At 38.6% G+C, this 15,137-nt stretch overlaps 1 protein-coding gene across 1 annotated transcript; it reads right to left on the bottom strand.

The window, feature by feature from the left end:
- Nucleotides 1-525: 525 nt before the first annotated feature.
- Nucleotides 526-1,470, bottom strand: LOC118928600 (olfactory receptor 1E5-like). Its single transcript, XM_036917978.2, has one exon. It carries the CDS (start codon nt 1,468-1,470, stop codon nt 526-528), a length of 945 nt encoding a protein of 314 aa, XP_036773873.2.
- Nucleotides 1,471-15,137: the final 13,667 nt, after the last annotated feature.

The following is a 15,137-nucleotide window of genomic DNA, read 5'->3' as shown; positions in this document are numbered from 1 at the left end:
TCAAAGGACAATCATGAATATTAATAAAATACATCAGAGGAGAAAAAGTTAAAAGGCAAAGTGCTGAGAATGATCACCCAGGAAAAGGAGAATAGAGAATCTGTGGTCAGAAATGACAAGTCCAGGTTAGCAGACATAGCAGGCGAGCAAGATGTTTGCATTTTAGTCAAAACTGATAAGAGAAGATAGAGTATTGAAGCAGAGTTTTGGGTACAAAAATAAAATATGATAAATTAGTTGTTTAAAAACTGGAGACAAAAGATCAATCAAAAGTTACAAAATTATGCTTCTTCATACTTAGCTGGGAATAACAGAGAGGAAGACTTACTAGTAAGTAGCTGAGTTCCCCATTCTGAGATCAACTACACTAGTACACGTCAACTCTTCTATTTATTGGACAATTATTCAGTAAATCATTTCAACTGAAAATTTCATGGTGCAAAAAAAGAAGTGGGAGTTAATATCCAAATATTAATATCAACATATCTACTAGATAAGTTACATAAAAAATCCCAATCTTTACCATCATACAGAAAAGGGAATTTTCTTTTTGAAAAAGACTCTGCCCAGGGCTCCCTTCATGTCTCTGTTCCTCAGGCTGTAGATGAAGGGGTTCAGCATGGGAGTCACCACCATGTACATCACAAACATGACAGTCTCCTTAGCTATGGAATTGTCATTAGATGGGCATAAATAGACACCAATAATTGTCCCATAAAACAGTGACACCACAGAGACATGGGAGCCACAGGTGGAGAAGGCCTTGTGGATGCCCCGAGCAGAAGGGAGCTTGAGGATGGAGGACACAATTCGTGCATAGGACAGGATGATAAGTAGGAACGGCATGACAAGAAGAAGGCCCCCCGTGATAAATATCAGCAACTCATTGACTCGAGTGTCAGAGCAGGCCAGCTTCAGCAGAGCAGACAGGTCACAGAAAAGGTGGGGGATCACGTTGTTTCCACAAAAACGCACTCTGGCCATGAGCAGGGTGTGTAACATGGCGTGGAACGTGGTCAGCACCCAGCACAGCCCCACCAGGGACAGACAGAGCCTGGGGCTCATGATGGAGGTGTAGTGCAGGGGGAAGCAGATGGCCACATAGCGGTCATAGGCCATGGCCACGAGGAGGAAGCTCTCCAGGTCTCCAAAAAGCAGGAAGAAGTACAATTGGGTCAGGCAGGCAGCATAGGGGATGGATGGGACCTGCCTCTGCATGTTGTGCAGGAAAGTGGGCATCGTGACCGAGGAAAAACAGAGGTCAGAGAAGGACAAATTGCTGAGAAGCAAATACATGGGTGTGTGGAGGTGGGAGTCCAGGCGGATGAGGATGATGAGGACAAGGTTCCCCAGGACGGTGGTTACATACATGACCAGGAAGAGAACATAGATCAGGTCTTGCTGCTCCAGCTGAATGGGCAGTACCAGCAGGAGGAACTCTGAGATGACAGTTTGATTCTTTCCAGTCATGCTCTGCCTCCAGTATCTTTAAGAAGATATAAAAGTGTCCATTAAAACAGGAATATAAAATGAACATTTTCCTACGATATGTTATCTGTTAGATATCCTATAAAAACACTTCACATCACTCTCATCACAAATAATTACAATCTCTAAAATCTAAAATCCTTAATCAGAATCTCTAGGATCAGATCATTTATTTTCTTAACTTTTCTTTAACATGTAAGACTAACCAGTCTTCCCTGAAATACTCTTACCCATTACCTTCTGAGACTCATAATGTATTAGTTTTCCTCATGCCTTCCTGGCCACACATCCTCAGTGAGTGTAAGTGGCTCCTGACTTGTCATATCTTCCAAGCTGGTAACCCAGGGCTGTCTCCCAAACACTGCGCTCTTATACATCCACATATAGCACCAAGAAAACCTCATATTCTCCACCAGATTGCATTACCATTTGACACTCCAGTGCAGATGACTCTCCAACCTACAAAAGACGATACTCAATCGCTTAATGAGGATCTGTCCTTGGACATAATCTCATGCATTTGAGGCTCAACAGAACTGAGAAGAAACTCCTGGTCTCAGCCGGCCTCTCTCCCAATTCCCTCTTCCTCTATTTTCCCACCTCGGTGTACAAGGGGTCCAGGAGCTTCAGCCACAACCTGAGAGTTTCCTTCACTCCCTCTCTTCTCTCATCATCAAAATACATCTGTCAACTAGTCCAAAAGATTAATTCTCATTCTCGGTCATCCTCCCCTACCCCAACTCTCACTACCCTGGACCAGGAAGACTTCATGCCTTCTCTGTACTATTGCAACAGACTCTTAATTCATCTCTATACCTCCATGAATAGCCCTCCTTCAGTATCCTTCATTCACACCTTGGCACTCTAAGGTGATCATCATTTTCCCTGAAGTCTTCATGGATTCTCACTGCTCTTAAGGTACAGGCAGCATTCCTTTCAGGGCACTAAATGCTTCATGACCTGACCCTTGCCTGCTTCCACTGCTCACCTGGCACCCAGTGGCACTCACATTGCCCTCTGCAGCAATGCTGGACAAGAGGCACCATTTCTTGCCACAGCCTGTTCCACCTGCTCTTCCCCCTGCCCAGCATCTTCCTCCCTCTTCTCCCTGTTGACCTGCTTTGCCCCTACTTATCCTTCAGCTGCAGAACACGTCACTGACTCAGCTAAGCCTTCCCTGTCTCCCCAGACCAGGGGAGAACCTGCTGCTAAGCTTCCCCAGCATCCTGGGCTTGTCGCTGTAGCTCCCAGGGCCCGCGGGTTATGGGTTTGTAGCTGTGTTTGTCCTACATCGTCAGCTCCATGCAGGGAAGGCCTTGTCTGCCTTCAGGACAGCAGCAGAGCCAGCACCTGGCACAGGGCCTGCATGTAGCCAATGCATCATAAATATTTATTAGCTGTGCTTCCAGCTGAGAAATGCATTCCTCCAACTTTAAAGGCAACAAAACATTTTCAATTTGTAATTACTACTTATCCTAAACTCTCCTGGAGGGAGAACTCACTAGGCTTAACTATTTGGCAGTCAATTTGACATGTTATTACAGATTTTATGGATGTAATTTAAACCCTTGTAAAATGTTAGGATACTTCAGATACACTACTTGTCTCACTAATATGAATAATAGAGATACATAGCTCTGTATCTAGATATTTAATATAGATATGAGAAAGATATAACTCCTACTGGTGCAGTCTATGTGTCATAAATATTTATTAGGAGTTGTTCAGGCTGAAACATGCATTTCTCCCACTTTCAAGGCAACAAAACTGTTTTTAGAGTCACTGCCCCTACTAAATCTTCTCAGAACAAGAACACTAACCTCAACCATTTGGCAGTTTGACACTTTAACTCAACAATTTGACACTTTATAACAGAATTAATTGGTATTTGTACTCATGGGAAATGTTAGAACACCTCAGAATCTACTCTTTTCACTGATATAGATGATACAGATAATACACATAGCTATGTGTGTAGATGGATATGGGCATTGTAGACATAATCTCCTAGGGTTCCGCTTCTCTGGAGAACACTCACTGATATACCTTAAGGCAACCAAAAAAAAAAAAAACAGAGGAGAAGCAATAAGGGATGTGAGAAGCTCCTTCCTTAAAGACACAGCTAAGTCCAGGGGCTGAGATGCTCGTATCTTGTTCGGTTTCATCCAACCACATTTAGTGGTTGCATGTATGCACTGGCATTACAGTGGGAAGATCTTTGGAAAATCATATACCTGGTTTCTCAGAATTTTGCTTCCCTGGTAAATGACTGGGACCCACCATTTGTCAAGACCAAGACAAGGGACCCCAAGGCTGGAGACAGCACTTGCAGATACTACCACCTACATACAAAGAGCCTCTCATCTTCTTCAACTGTGAATTCAGTAGTTTTCAGCCTGAATTGCACATAAGAATCACCCCCACAGGGCTTCTGAAATTACTATCCATGCACATCACCTGGGAGTCCAGTAAAACACTGATTCTGATTCACCAGGCCAGCCCACTTATAACTAGCACCCCAGTGACTCCAATGTTGAGGTCCATGGACTACAGAGTAAGAGCAAGGAGATATGATACATTTAAAAATAAAAATAATTGCACACCCTCAGATAAATTCAATTGCATTCTTAAAGAAGGCCTATGCAAAGATTTCTAAAGCTCCCAGGTGAGTCCAAATCAAACAAGGACACATTATTACATTAAGCCTACCTCAAGAGCTCTCAGTACACAATCTTGTAGGAATACATGACACAGAAAGTGGTATTTAAGAATGCTATCATTAATGAAAATATTGTAACCAGTGAGCATTAAGTTAATATTTCCAGAATGTGGGGAAGTCTTAGGAAGCAGAGAGGTGGACAACAGGAAGCTTATCATACCTGAAAAACTATCCTGCAGAGCTCCAAACAACCTGGGAAACTAACACTCTGAGGTTGGAAGGACCCTAAGGGACCATCCCATTCACCCTCTGCCCAGCTTACCCAGCATGTCTGAGGGGGACTCCAGGACCCAGACCCAAGGCCCTGATCCCCTTTATTGACTAAGGCATGTGAACTAGCAGCCTCTGTAGTCATCGCCTGTGTCTGCTTCATCCCCCCTCACGTCTCCCATTCCACAACATCCCCAGGCCTGAGGGGCCCTATCACTCAGGATCCAGATCCTGGAGGAACTCGTTAAAGGCAAAGTAATTACCCAGGACGTCCGCAGGACAAACACCCCAGAGTCCTGGAGCAGCGGGTGATTACACTCACCGATCACACTCCGCTATACTTTCAGGGAAGTGGGGGATGGACAGAGCTCATGGATGGATGCTTAATCACTGCCTGTTTAGAGAACAGACAGTAGTCCTGTGGGGCTGTAGCCTATATTTGTCAAGGTGAAGGAAGATGGTTGGAGAAACCATAAACACAAGAAGGGACTAGGCTCTGAATACCCTAAGATATCATAAGAGTCTAGGAGGCTTCATCCATGGGAAAAAAGAAGCCACAAGTGGTCTTTGACCAGAGTACCACCATGAAAGATACCTATGTGGAAATATTCTCAGGGTGGCAGAATTCTCACTACCATCCAATTCCCTTAAGTGTATCCAGAGGAGAGAGAAACCTGCAGTTAACAAAGGATTGGACTTCTATTAATCAACAAAATGCAGATATATGGAAAAAACTGGAATAAGAGAAAGATAAATTATCCCAGACAACATTTTATTCTTCCCCAGGCCACAGTAGAAAATCAAACCCAGATCTGCATCCCACTGAGGTGTGTTTAGCTCTGTACCCCTGTCAGAAAAAACCTTAACTGCACCCTGCCACCTCCATCATCTCTATTATTTTCCATTTGTGCCAGACTACTTCCTAGTTTCCAGTTCTTTCTTACCTGTCAATTGAGCACAAGGCCATAGCTGACATTGAGAGCTACTTGCTTCACTCCACATTCGATGTTCTCCTTGGCAATCATCTCCACTGGATGGAGGTCTTTGCATAGTGGCGTAAGGCAGCCTTCATTCCCAGGGAATATGCATCCTCACTGGTCTTATCTTTATTAGGTTGGTACAGTTTTCATTAACATTTATTATTGGACATGGAAATACTACATGGAACCCAAGAAACTCCCCAGAATTTCAGACATAGTGCTCTCTATTCCAGTTATGTAAAGCCATTCATAGAGTGTAGCCACTGTAGAGTTCCTCTGATAATCAATATCACCACCCCAGGCAGAATGGCAACCCTGCTCTTTGTATATGGATTCACATAAGAACCACAAAGTGTCCAGGTGTTATTCTCATCTTCCAATTCAGTGGTACACTGTTAGATCCTCTGGTGAAGCACTCCTGTCTTGAGACATACCGGAGACACTTCTTAAGCCACATCTCTTATTCCAGCCACAGCTGTAGTAACCAGATGTGTGCTGACCTCAACAAGCTTTATCACCTTAAATCATCCCTGCATGCACACTGCTTCCTGCTCTGGGACTTCTCTTACTCCACGAAATGGGATGTCATGGGATGCTTTCTCAGTACTCATAGAAGTATTTAGGCATATCATCCATGTTGAGTAATCTTTTGTGTAAAGTATTGATTGAGATTGGTTTTTGCATATGCAAATCCAATTTTTCAGCACCATTACTTCAAAAGCTAATTTTCTACTGAATTATCTTTGTGAAAATCAATTGACAATACATGAGTGTATGTATTTCTGCACCCTGAATGCTGTCCTATACTCTCTACAATGATATTTCTATCTTTTCTCAAATATCAGATTTTGATTATACTAACTTAACAGTAAGTCTAGACACAGAAACCATGAGTCCTCTTCCTTAGTTTTCTTTTCCAAATGAATTTTTTTTTAAGTTTGTTTGCATTTACACACAAATTTTATAATCAGATAGTCAATCTGTACCCAAGGAGAAATCCTTTTTTGAAATTTTGACTGGAATTGTGCTGAATCTCCTGATAAGTTTTAAAAGAGTGAACATCTAAAAAATGAGTATTCTAATCCATGAATATATTTATCTCTCCATTTCTTTAGATTTCATGATTTCTTGAATCATTTTTTTTTTGTAAAGTTCAGGACATATATCTTAGACATGTTTGGTCATCTTTATACCTAAGTATTTAATAGCTTGTGCTATGGTGAATGGTACCTTGATATGTTTTTCTACTTTCCACATGTTCACTGCTAGTTGGAATAATTTTAATATGTCAACACTATTTTACACATATATACAGATGCTTATCAGCTATTTAATAGATTGAACTCATATCTACAATCTTCATAAACTCACTTATTAAGTCTAATACCACTTTTTATGCCCCTTGGGATTTTCTACATAGACAGTCATGTTGTCTATGAATAGAGATGGATTAATACTTTACTTTCCATTCTGTACACTTCTTATTTATTTTTCTTACCTTGTTTCATTGTGTAGGTCTTCCAGTACAAGGGTCAATAAGAGTGGAGAGAGCAAACAAGTTTATTTTCTTCTTCTAGGGAGAAAACTTTCAATCCATTATCAGTAAGTATGATTTAGCTACAGTTTTTTAGATGTTATTCTTCCATATCAAGTGATGAAGTTTCTTTCTAGTCCCAGTTTACTGAGAGTTTTAATCACAAATTGGTTAGATTAATGTTGGATATTTTGTCAATGGCTTTCTCTGCACCATTAAGATGATCTTTCTTGTTTTCAGTTAAATCTCCTTTGTTTTAAGAGTAGAGGGCAACTTGGTACGAATCTAACAATACACATATTCACAGAACTATAGTTCAGAATATAGCTTTAAATACAGAGTTCCTTTGAGGTTTTGCAATATGATGTGCATGGGTGGTTATCATATGTCTTTTTTCCCTTAATTTGTTATTTAGATTCATTGGTTTTTGAATGTTGAAACAGGTTTTCATTCCCAGGATAAGCTCCATTTGAAAGTGATGTGTTTTTATCATGTTTTTAGATAACTTTCCGTTATTAGATTCTATTTATATGTATTTTTGAAGGTGTTAGTATCTACGTCCATAAAGGGCATTGGTCTATCATTTCTTTGTAATATGCTTAACTAGTCATGGTATCAGGGCCTCATAAAATAAGCTGAGAAGTATTTCCTCCTCTTCTATATGGACAGAATGAATTTGCATAGAAGTAGTATTGTATATCCCATACATGCTTTATATACTTAACCAATAGTCATCTGGTCCTGGAATTTTCTTTGTCAGAAGGGTTTTATCTCTTTAACAGAAATTATATTTCTTTTTCTATCCATTTTATTTATTTAATAGAAATTATATTCAGGTTATCTAACCTTTGAGTGAGCTTTCTAAGTTGTATCTTTCAACAAATGTAACAATTTTGTAACTGTTGGCAGTTATGGGCACAGAATTGTTCATAGTATTCTATTGTTACTGTTTCCATGTCTCCAAGGGTCTGTAGTAATATCTCGTTTCTTTCAGATATTTTTGATTTTTCACTTTTTCTCTTTGTCTTGTCACTCATTCAGACTAAAAGTTTCTCTATTTTATTTAGTTTTTCAATAAACTGCCTTTTGGTTTCGATAATTTATTTCACTTTTCTGTTCATAATATCACTGACTTTTGGTCCTTTGTTATTTCCTTGTCTTTCTCTTGTTTTAATAGTTCTTTTCCTATGTCCTTAAAATGGAAGTTTAGATCATGGACTTGAGACCGCGTTTCTTTTGCAATATAAACATTTTTTATGCTATATAATTTCCTTTAAGCAGTGATTTAGCTGCATCCTAATTTTGATACACTGTCTCTTCATTTTAGCGCAAAATAATTTCTAATATTCCTTGTGTTTTTCTATTTTACCCTTGGGCTATTTAGAAATATGTTGCTTGTTTTCCAAATATTTGGGATATATCTGCATACCAAATATAAAATAATTTCTAAGAATATCATAGATCTAAATGTGAAGAATTTCACAACAGGATAGAACAATAAGACTTTTAAAAGATAACATAAAATATCATCAGGACTTTTGAGAAATGAAAAATTTCATAACAAAGTAATTAAAAACACTAACTATAAGGGAAAGATTGTAAAAAATGACTGCTAGTTTAAAATATTTTAAAATTATGCCATCAAAAGATACCATTAAGAGTAAAAAGACACAAATTGCTAGAATATATTTGCAACACATATAACATACATACTATTCTAGATAGTTGAAAAATAGTTTTATCTGGAAAAGTTAAATAACTCCTGTAATTCAACACAAAATAAAATAAATTAAATAGGAAAAAAAAACAAAGAGCCTTGAAGAGGCATTTTACAAAGAGGATTTCTGAATGACCACTAAATGAAGGAAACAGTGCTCAACCTTATTAGATATCAGGGAAGGACAGAAAATGAGATACACTAATACCCACCAGAATTACTAAAACAAAAAAAATACTGTCAATATAGTGTTGGTAAAGATGTGAAGAAACGAGAATTCTCACACTGCTTGTGTATAATTTGGTATGATTGTTTTGGCAATATCTACTATATTAGAACAGAAGTATGCTCTATGACCCAGGAATTTACCCTTAGGTATTGACCCAAGAGAAACATATACATATATGCAAGAAAAGACATAAACAAAAATATTCATAGTAGTATTACTTATGATAGCTATTTAGAAATCAAAAGCAACATACTACCAGTACATACAACCTTATGGATGAATCTCAAACAGTATGCTAAGCAAATAACTACAAAAAAAGAAAGGAGTACATATTATATGATCCTAATTTATATTCAAAATCAGTAAATCTAATCTGCAGCAATAGAAATCAGACCTGTAAATGACTGAGAGAATGGATGATTGACTGCAAGGGAACTGTGGGGTGATAGAATTATTCTAGATTTGGGACGGAATCAACATTACCCTAGTGGTTGCATTTGTCAAAATCTAACTACACACTTATAAAGGGCCCATTGTATTGTACATAAATTTTATTTCAAAATACATGATGTTCAGAGCAAGGAAAGTTATCTGGGACAGAGAGGCATTGCTTAATGTACCTTTGGAAAAACATGTGGGTAAAGAGAAAATTAAATTCAAAGTAGGAGGATTAAAGATGGCAGCATGAGAGGTGAGACAGAGACCTCCTCTTAAAACCACATATAATATGAATATATAATTAATACAACAAATCCTGAAAGAGCAACAGGAAAGGAGGCTGCGACAGATTGCATACACCTGTAGAAAAGAACAGAACTCACGGAACAGGGTAACATAACAAAGGTGGGACCCAGAGGGACCCAAGCCCTTTCCCCACCCCAGCTCACTGGTAGGAGGAAGAGAAACAGAGTGGGGAGGGAGTGGAGGCCTGGGACTGCTGAACACCTAGCCCTGTAGATCTGCTCTGGGACCAGGAGCCTACATTGCATGGTGCTCTGCTGATTAGTGGGGTTGGAAGGCTAAGATAGGTGGAATACCTGGAGAGACTGAGATTCCAGCTGCTTGTGGAAAACAGGGATTCATATCCAGCTGCTCTGGGCAGGCAGTCTGAGAGACTTCCTAAAAGCAAATGGGCTACTAAAGGGGCAATGATGGCACAGAGCTTACTGCTCAGGAGAAAGGATAGGTAGATAAAATTGTCTGGGTGCACTCTGCCCAGCAGTTTGAGAACTTTCAGGGTCTTCAGGCACTCCATCACCCTGCCTGACTACAAAGCTTCAAGGCCACCCACCATGATATGCAGCCTGCTGCATCCTCCTCTCAGCCACCCCCACGTGGTTTGCAAACCACTGAACCATACCCTGGCATCAGGCCATCCAGAGGGAGGCCCCACCTACAGCAGCAGTGGAGACAGGCATAGCAGCCAGGAAGCAGGAAACAGCTCTTTCCTCCCCCCAGTCAATAGTATCACTCCCCTGTGACCCCAGACATCACACCAGGAGCTGAGAAGCTCCAGACAGTAGAGCTTCTGGGCACTAGAAAGTGCTACAAATAATTATGAAATGTCAAAGGAACATGGTTCAAAGAAAAATCTCACAAACACCAGAAAAAGGGCCAAGTGAAACTGAACTCACAATCTTCCTGAAAGAGACCTCAAAATAAAAATCATGAACATGCTCATGGAGGTAGAAAAAAATATACAAGAACCCAGGGATGAATTTAGGATGGAGATTCAATTATTTAAAAATTCCATACCTGAAATGAAACATACAATGAAGGGATTTAAAAGCAGATTAGATGTATTAGAAGAGATGGTAAATGGAATAGAAATTAGAAAAGAGGAATACAAAGAAGCTGATGCACAGAGAGAAAAAAGGATCTCTAAGAATGAAAGAATGAGAGAATGGTATGAACAACCCAAATGGAACAATATTCACACTATAGGGGTACCAGAATAAGAAGATGTAGAAAAAAGCAAAGAAAGTGTCTTTGAGAAGGTAATTACTGAAAACTTCCCCAATCTTGGAAAGGAGATAGTCTGTCAGGTCATGGAGGTACACAGATCTCCAAACACAAGGGACCCAAGGAAGGCAACACCAAGACATATAGTAATTAAAATGACAAAGATCAAGGATAAGGACAGACTTTTAAAAGCAGCTAGAGAAAGTAAAAAGATCACATACAGAGGAAAACCCATCAGGGTATCATCAGAGTTCCCAGCAGAAATCTTACAGTCCAGAAGACAGTAGCATGATATATTTAATGCAATGAAACAGAAGGGCCTTGAACCAAAAGTACTCTACCTGGCAAGATTATCATTTAAATTTGAAGGAGGGATTAAACAATTTTCAGATAAGTAAAAGCTGAGAGAATTTACCTCCCACAAACCATCTCTACAGTCTATTTTGAAGGGACTGCTATAGATGGAAGTGTTCCTAAGGTTAAATAGCTGTCACCAGAGGAAATGAAACCACAGTAAAGAAAGTAGAACAGCTAATTACTAAGCAAATGCAAAATTAAATCAACTACCCCCAAAGTCAATCATGAGATAGTCAAAGAATACAGAATATGATACCTAATATATAAAGAATGGAGGAGGAAGAAAATGAAGGAGAAAAAAAAGCTTATATTGTGTTTATAATAGCATACTAAGTGAGTTAAGTTAGACACTTAGATACTAAGGAAGTTAACCTTGAACCTTTGCCAACCATGAATCTAAAGCCTGCAATGACAATAAGTACATACCTATCGATAATTACCATAAATGTAAATGGACTGAATGCACCAATCAAAAGGTATAGAGTCACTTACTCAACAAAATATTAGCAAACCGAATTCAAAAATACATCGAAAATATCATCCATCATGATCAAGTGAGATTCATCCTAAGAATGCAAGGATGGTACAACATTTGAAAATCCACTAACATCATCCACTACATCAACAAAAAGAAGGATGAAAACCACATGATCATCTCCATAGATGCTGAAAAAGCATTCAACAAAATTCAACATCCATTCATGATAAAAACTCTAAGCAAAATGGGTATAGAGGGCAAGTACCTCAACATAATAAAGGCCATATATTAAAAACCCACAGACAACATTATACTTAAAAGGGAGAAGCTGAAAGCTTTTCATTTAAGATTGGGAACAAGACAAGGATGCCCACTCTCCCTACTTCTATTCAACATAGTACTGGAGGTGCTAGCCACAGCAATCAGAAAACATAAAGAAAAAAAAGGCATCCAGATTGGCAAGGAAGAAGTCAAACAGTCCCTGTTGGCAGATGACATGATATTCTACATGAAAACCCATAAAGAATCCACTACAAAACTATCAGATCTAATATCTGAATTCAGCAAACTTGCAGGATACAAATTTAACACACAAAAATCTGTTGCATTCCTATACACTATTGATGAACTAGCAGAAAGAGAAATCAGGAAAACAATTCCATTCACAATGACATCAAAAAGAATAAAATACCTGGGAATAAACCTAACCAAGGAAGTGAAAAACTTATACTCAGAAAACTACAAGATATTCATGAGGGAAATTAAGGAAGATACCAATAAATGGAAACACATTCTGTGCTCATGGATAGGAAAAATTAATATTGTCAAAATGGCCATCCTGCCTAAAGCAATCTACAGATTCAATGCAATTCCTATCAAAATACCAACAGCATTCCTCAATGAACTAGAGAAAACAGTTCTAAACTTCACATGGAACCAAAAAAGACCCAGAATAGCCAAAGCAATCCTGAGAAGGAAGAATAAAGTGCGGGAATTACACTCCCTGAGTTGAAGCTCTACTACAAAGCCACCAGAATCAAGACAATTTGGTACTGGCACAAGAACAGACCCATAGACCAATGGAACAGACTAGAGAGCCCAGATATAAACCCAAGCATTTATGCTCAATTAATACATGATAAAGGAGCCATGGATATACAGTGGGGAAATGACAGTCTCTTCAACAGCTGGTGTTGGCAAAACTGGACAGCTACATGTAAGAGAATGAAACAGGATTACTGTCTAACCCCATATACAAAAGTAAACTCAAAATGGATAAAAGACTTAAATGTAAGTCATGAAACCATAAAATTCTTAGAAAAAAACATAGACAAAAATCTCTTGGACATAAATATGAGCAACTTTTTCATGAACATATCTCCCCGGGCAAGGGGGAAAAAAGCAAAAATGAACAAGTGGGACTATATCAAGCTGAAAAGCTTCTGTACAGCAAAGGACACCATCAATAGAACAAAAGGACATCCTACAGTATGGGAGAATATATTCATAAATGACATATCCGATAAGGGGTTGACATTCAAATTATATAAAGAACTCACAGACCTCAGCAAACAAAAAGCAAATAAGCCAATTAAAAAATGGGCAGGGGAGCTGAACAGACACTTCTCCAAAGAAGAAATTCAGATGGCCAACAGGCACATGAAAATATGCTCCACATCACTAATCATCAGAGAAATGCAAATTAAAACCACAATGAGATATCACCTCACACCACTTAGGATGGCCAACATCCAAAAGACAAACAACAAATGTTGGCAAGGATGTGGAGAAACAGGAAGGAGCCCTCCTACACTGCTGATGGGAATGTTAATTAGTTCAAGTATTGTGGAAAGCAATATGGAGGTTGATCAAAAAACTAAAAATAGAAATACCATTTGACCCAGGAATTACACTTTTAGGAATTTATTCAAAGAATGCAGAAGCCCAGTTTGAAAAAGACAGATGCACCCCTATGTCGATCGCAGCACTATTTACAATAGACAGGAAATGGGAGCAACCTATGTGTCCACCACTAGATGAATGGATAAAGAAGATGTGGTACATACACACAATGGAATATTATTTAGCCATAAGAAGAAAACAAATCATACCATTTGCAACAACATGGATGGAGCTAGAGGGTATTATGCTAAGTGAAATAAGCCAGGCAGAGAGAGACAAGTATCAAATGATTTCACTCATCTGTGGAGTTGAAGAACAAAGCAAAAACTGAAGGAACAGAACAGCAGCAGACTCACAGAACCCAAGAATGGACTAACAGTTACCAAAGGGAAAGGAACTGGGGAAGTTGTGTGGGAAGGGAGGGATAAGGGGGAAAACAGAGTATTATGATTAGCATACATAATGTAGCAGAGTGGGGATATGGGGAAGGCAGTATAACACAGAGAAGACAAGTAAGGATTCTATAGCATCTTACTACACTGATGGACAGTGACTGTAGTGGGGTATATGGTGGGACTTGATAATAAGGGGAGTCTAGTAATCATAATATTGCTCATGTAATTGTACATTAATAACAGCAAAATAAAAAATAAATAAAATTTAAAAAGATATAGTCACTGAATGAATAAAAAACAAGACCCAACTATCTGCCACCTACTAGAGACTCACTTTAAACTGAAAGACATGCACAGACTAAAAGTGAAGTGATGGAAAAAATAGTTCATGCATCTAATAGGGAGAAAAAAGCAGGTGTTGCAGTACTTGTATCAGACAAAATAGACTTCAAAACAAAAAAGTCACAAGAGACAAAGAAGGACATTACATAATGATAAAGGGATCAATCCAACAAGAAGATATAACCATTAAAAATATCTATGCACCCAACAAAGGAGCATCTACATAGGTGAAACAAATACTAACAGAATTAAAAGAGAAATAGAATGCAGTGCATTCATTCTAGAAGAATTAAACACTCGACTCACTCCAAAGGACAGATCAACCAGACAGAATATAAGTAAGGAGACAGAGACATTGAACAACATATAAGAACAGATGGACTTAATAGACATCTACAGAACTCTTCACTAAAAATCAGCAGGATATACAACCTTCTCAGGTGCACATGGAACATTTTGAAGAATAGATCACATACTAAGCCACAAAAAGAGCCTCTGTGAATTCAAAAAGATTGAAATTCTACCAATCACCTTCTCAGACCACAAAGATATGAAACTAGAAATAAATTACACAAAGAAAATGAAAAAGCCCACAAACACATGGAGGGTTAACAACATGCTCCTAAATAAACAGTGGATCAATGAACAAATAAAAACAGAGATCAAGCAATATACGGAGACAAGCAACAACAATAATTCAAACACCACAAAATCTGTGGGATACAGCAAAGGTGGTGCTAAGGGGGAACTATTTTGCAATCCAGGCCTTTCTCAGGAAACAAGAACAATTACATATGAACAGTCTAAACTCACAATTAATGAAA

This window comes from Manis pentadactyla, chromosome 4 (genome assembly GCF_030020395.1).
Source record: "Manis pentadactyla isolate mManPen7 chromosome 4, mManPen7.hap1, whole genome shotgun sequence".
In the NCBI taxonomy this organism is placed as follows: domain Eukaryota; kingdom Metazoa; phylum Chordata; class Mammalia; order Pholidota; family Manidae; genus Manis; species Manis pentadactyla.
This window is presented reverse-complemented; position numbering and strand designations above follow the sequence as displayed.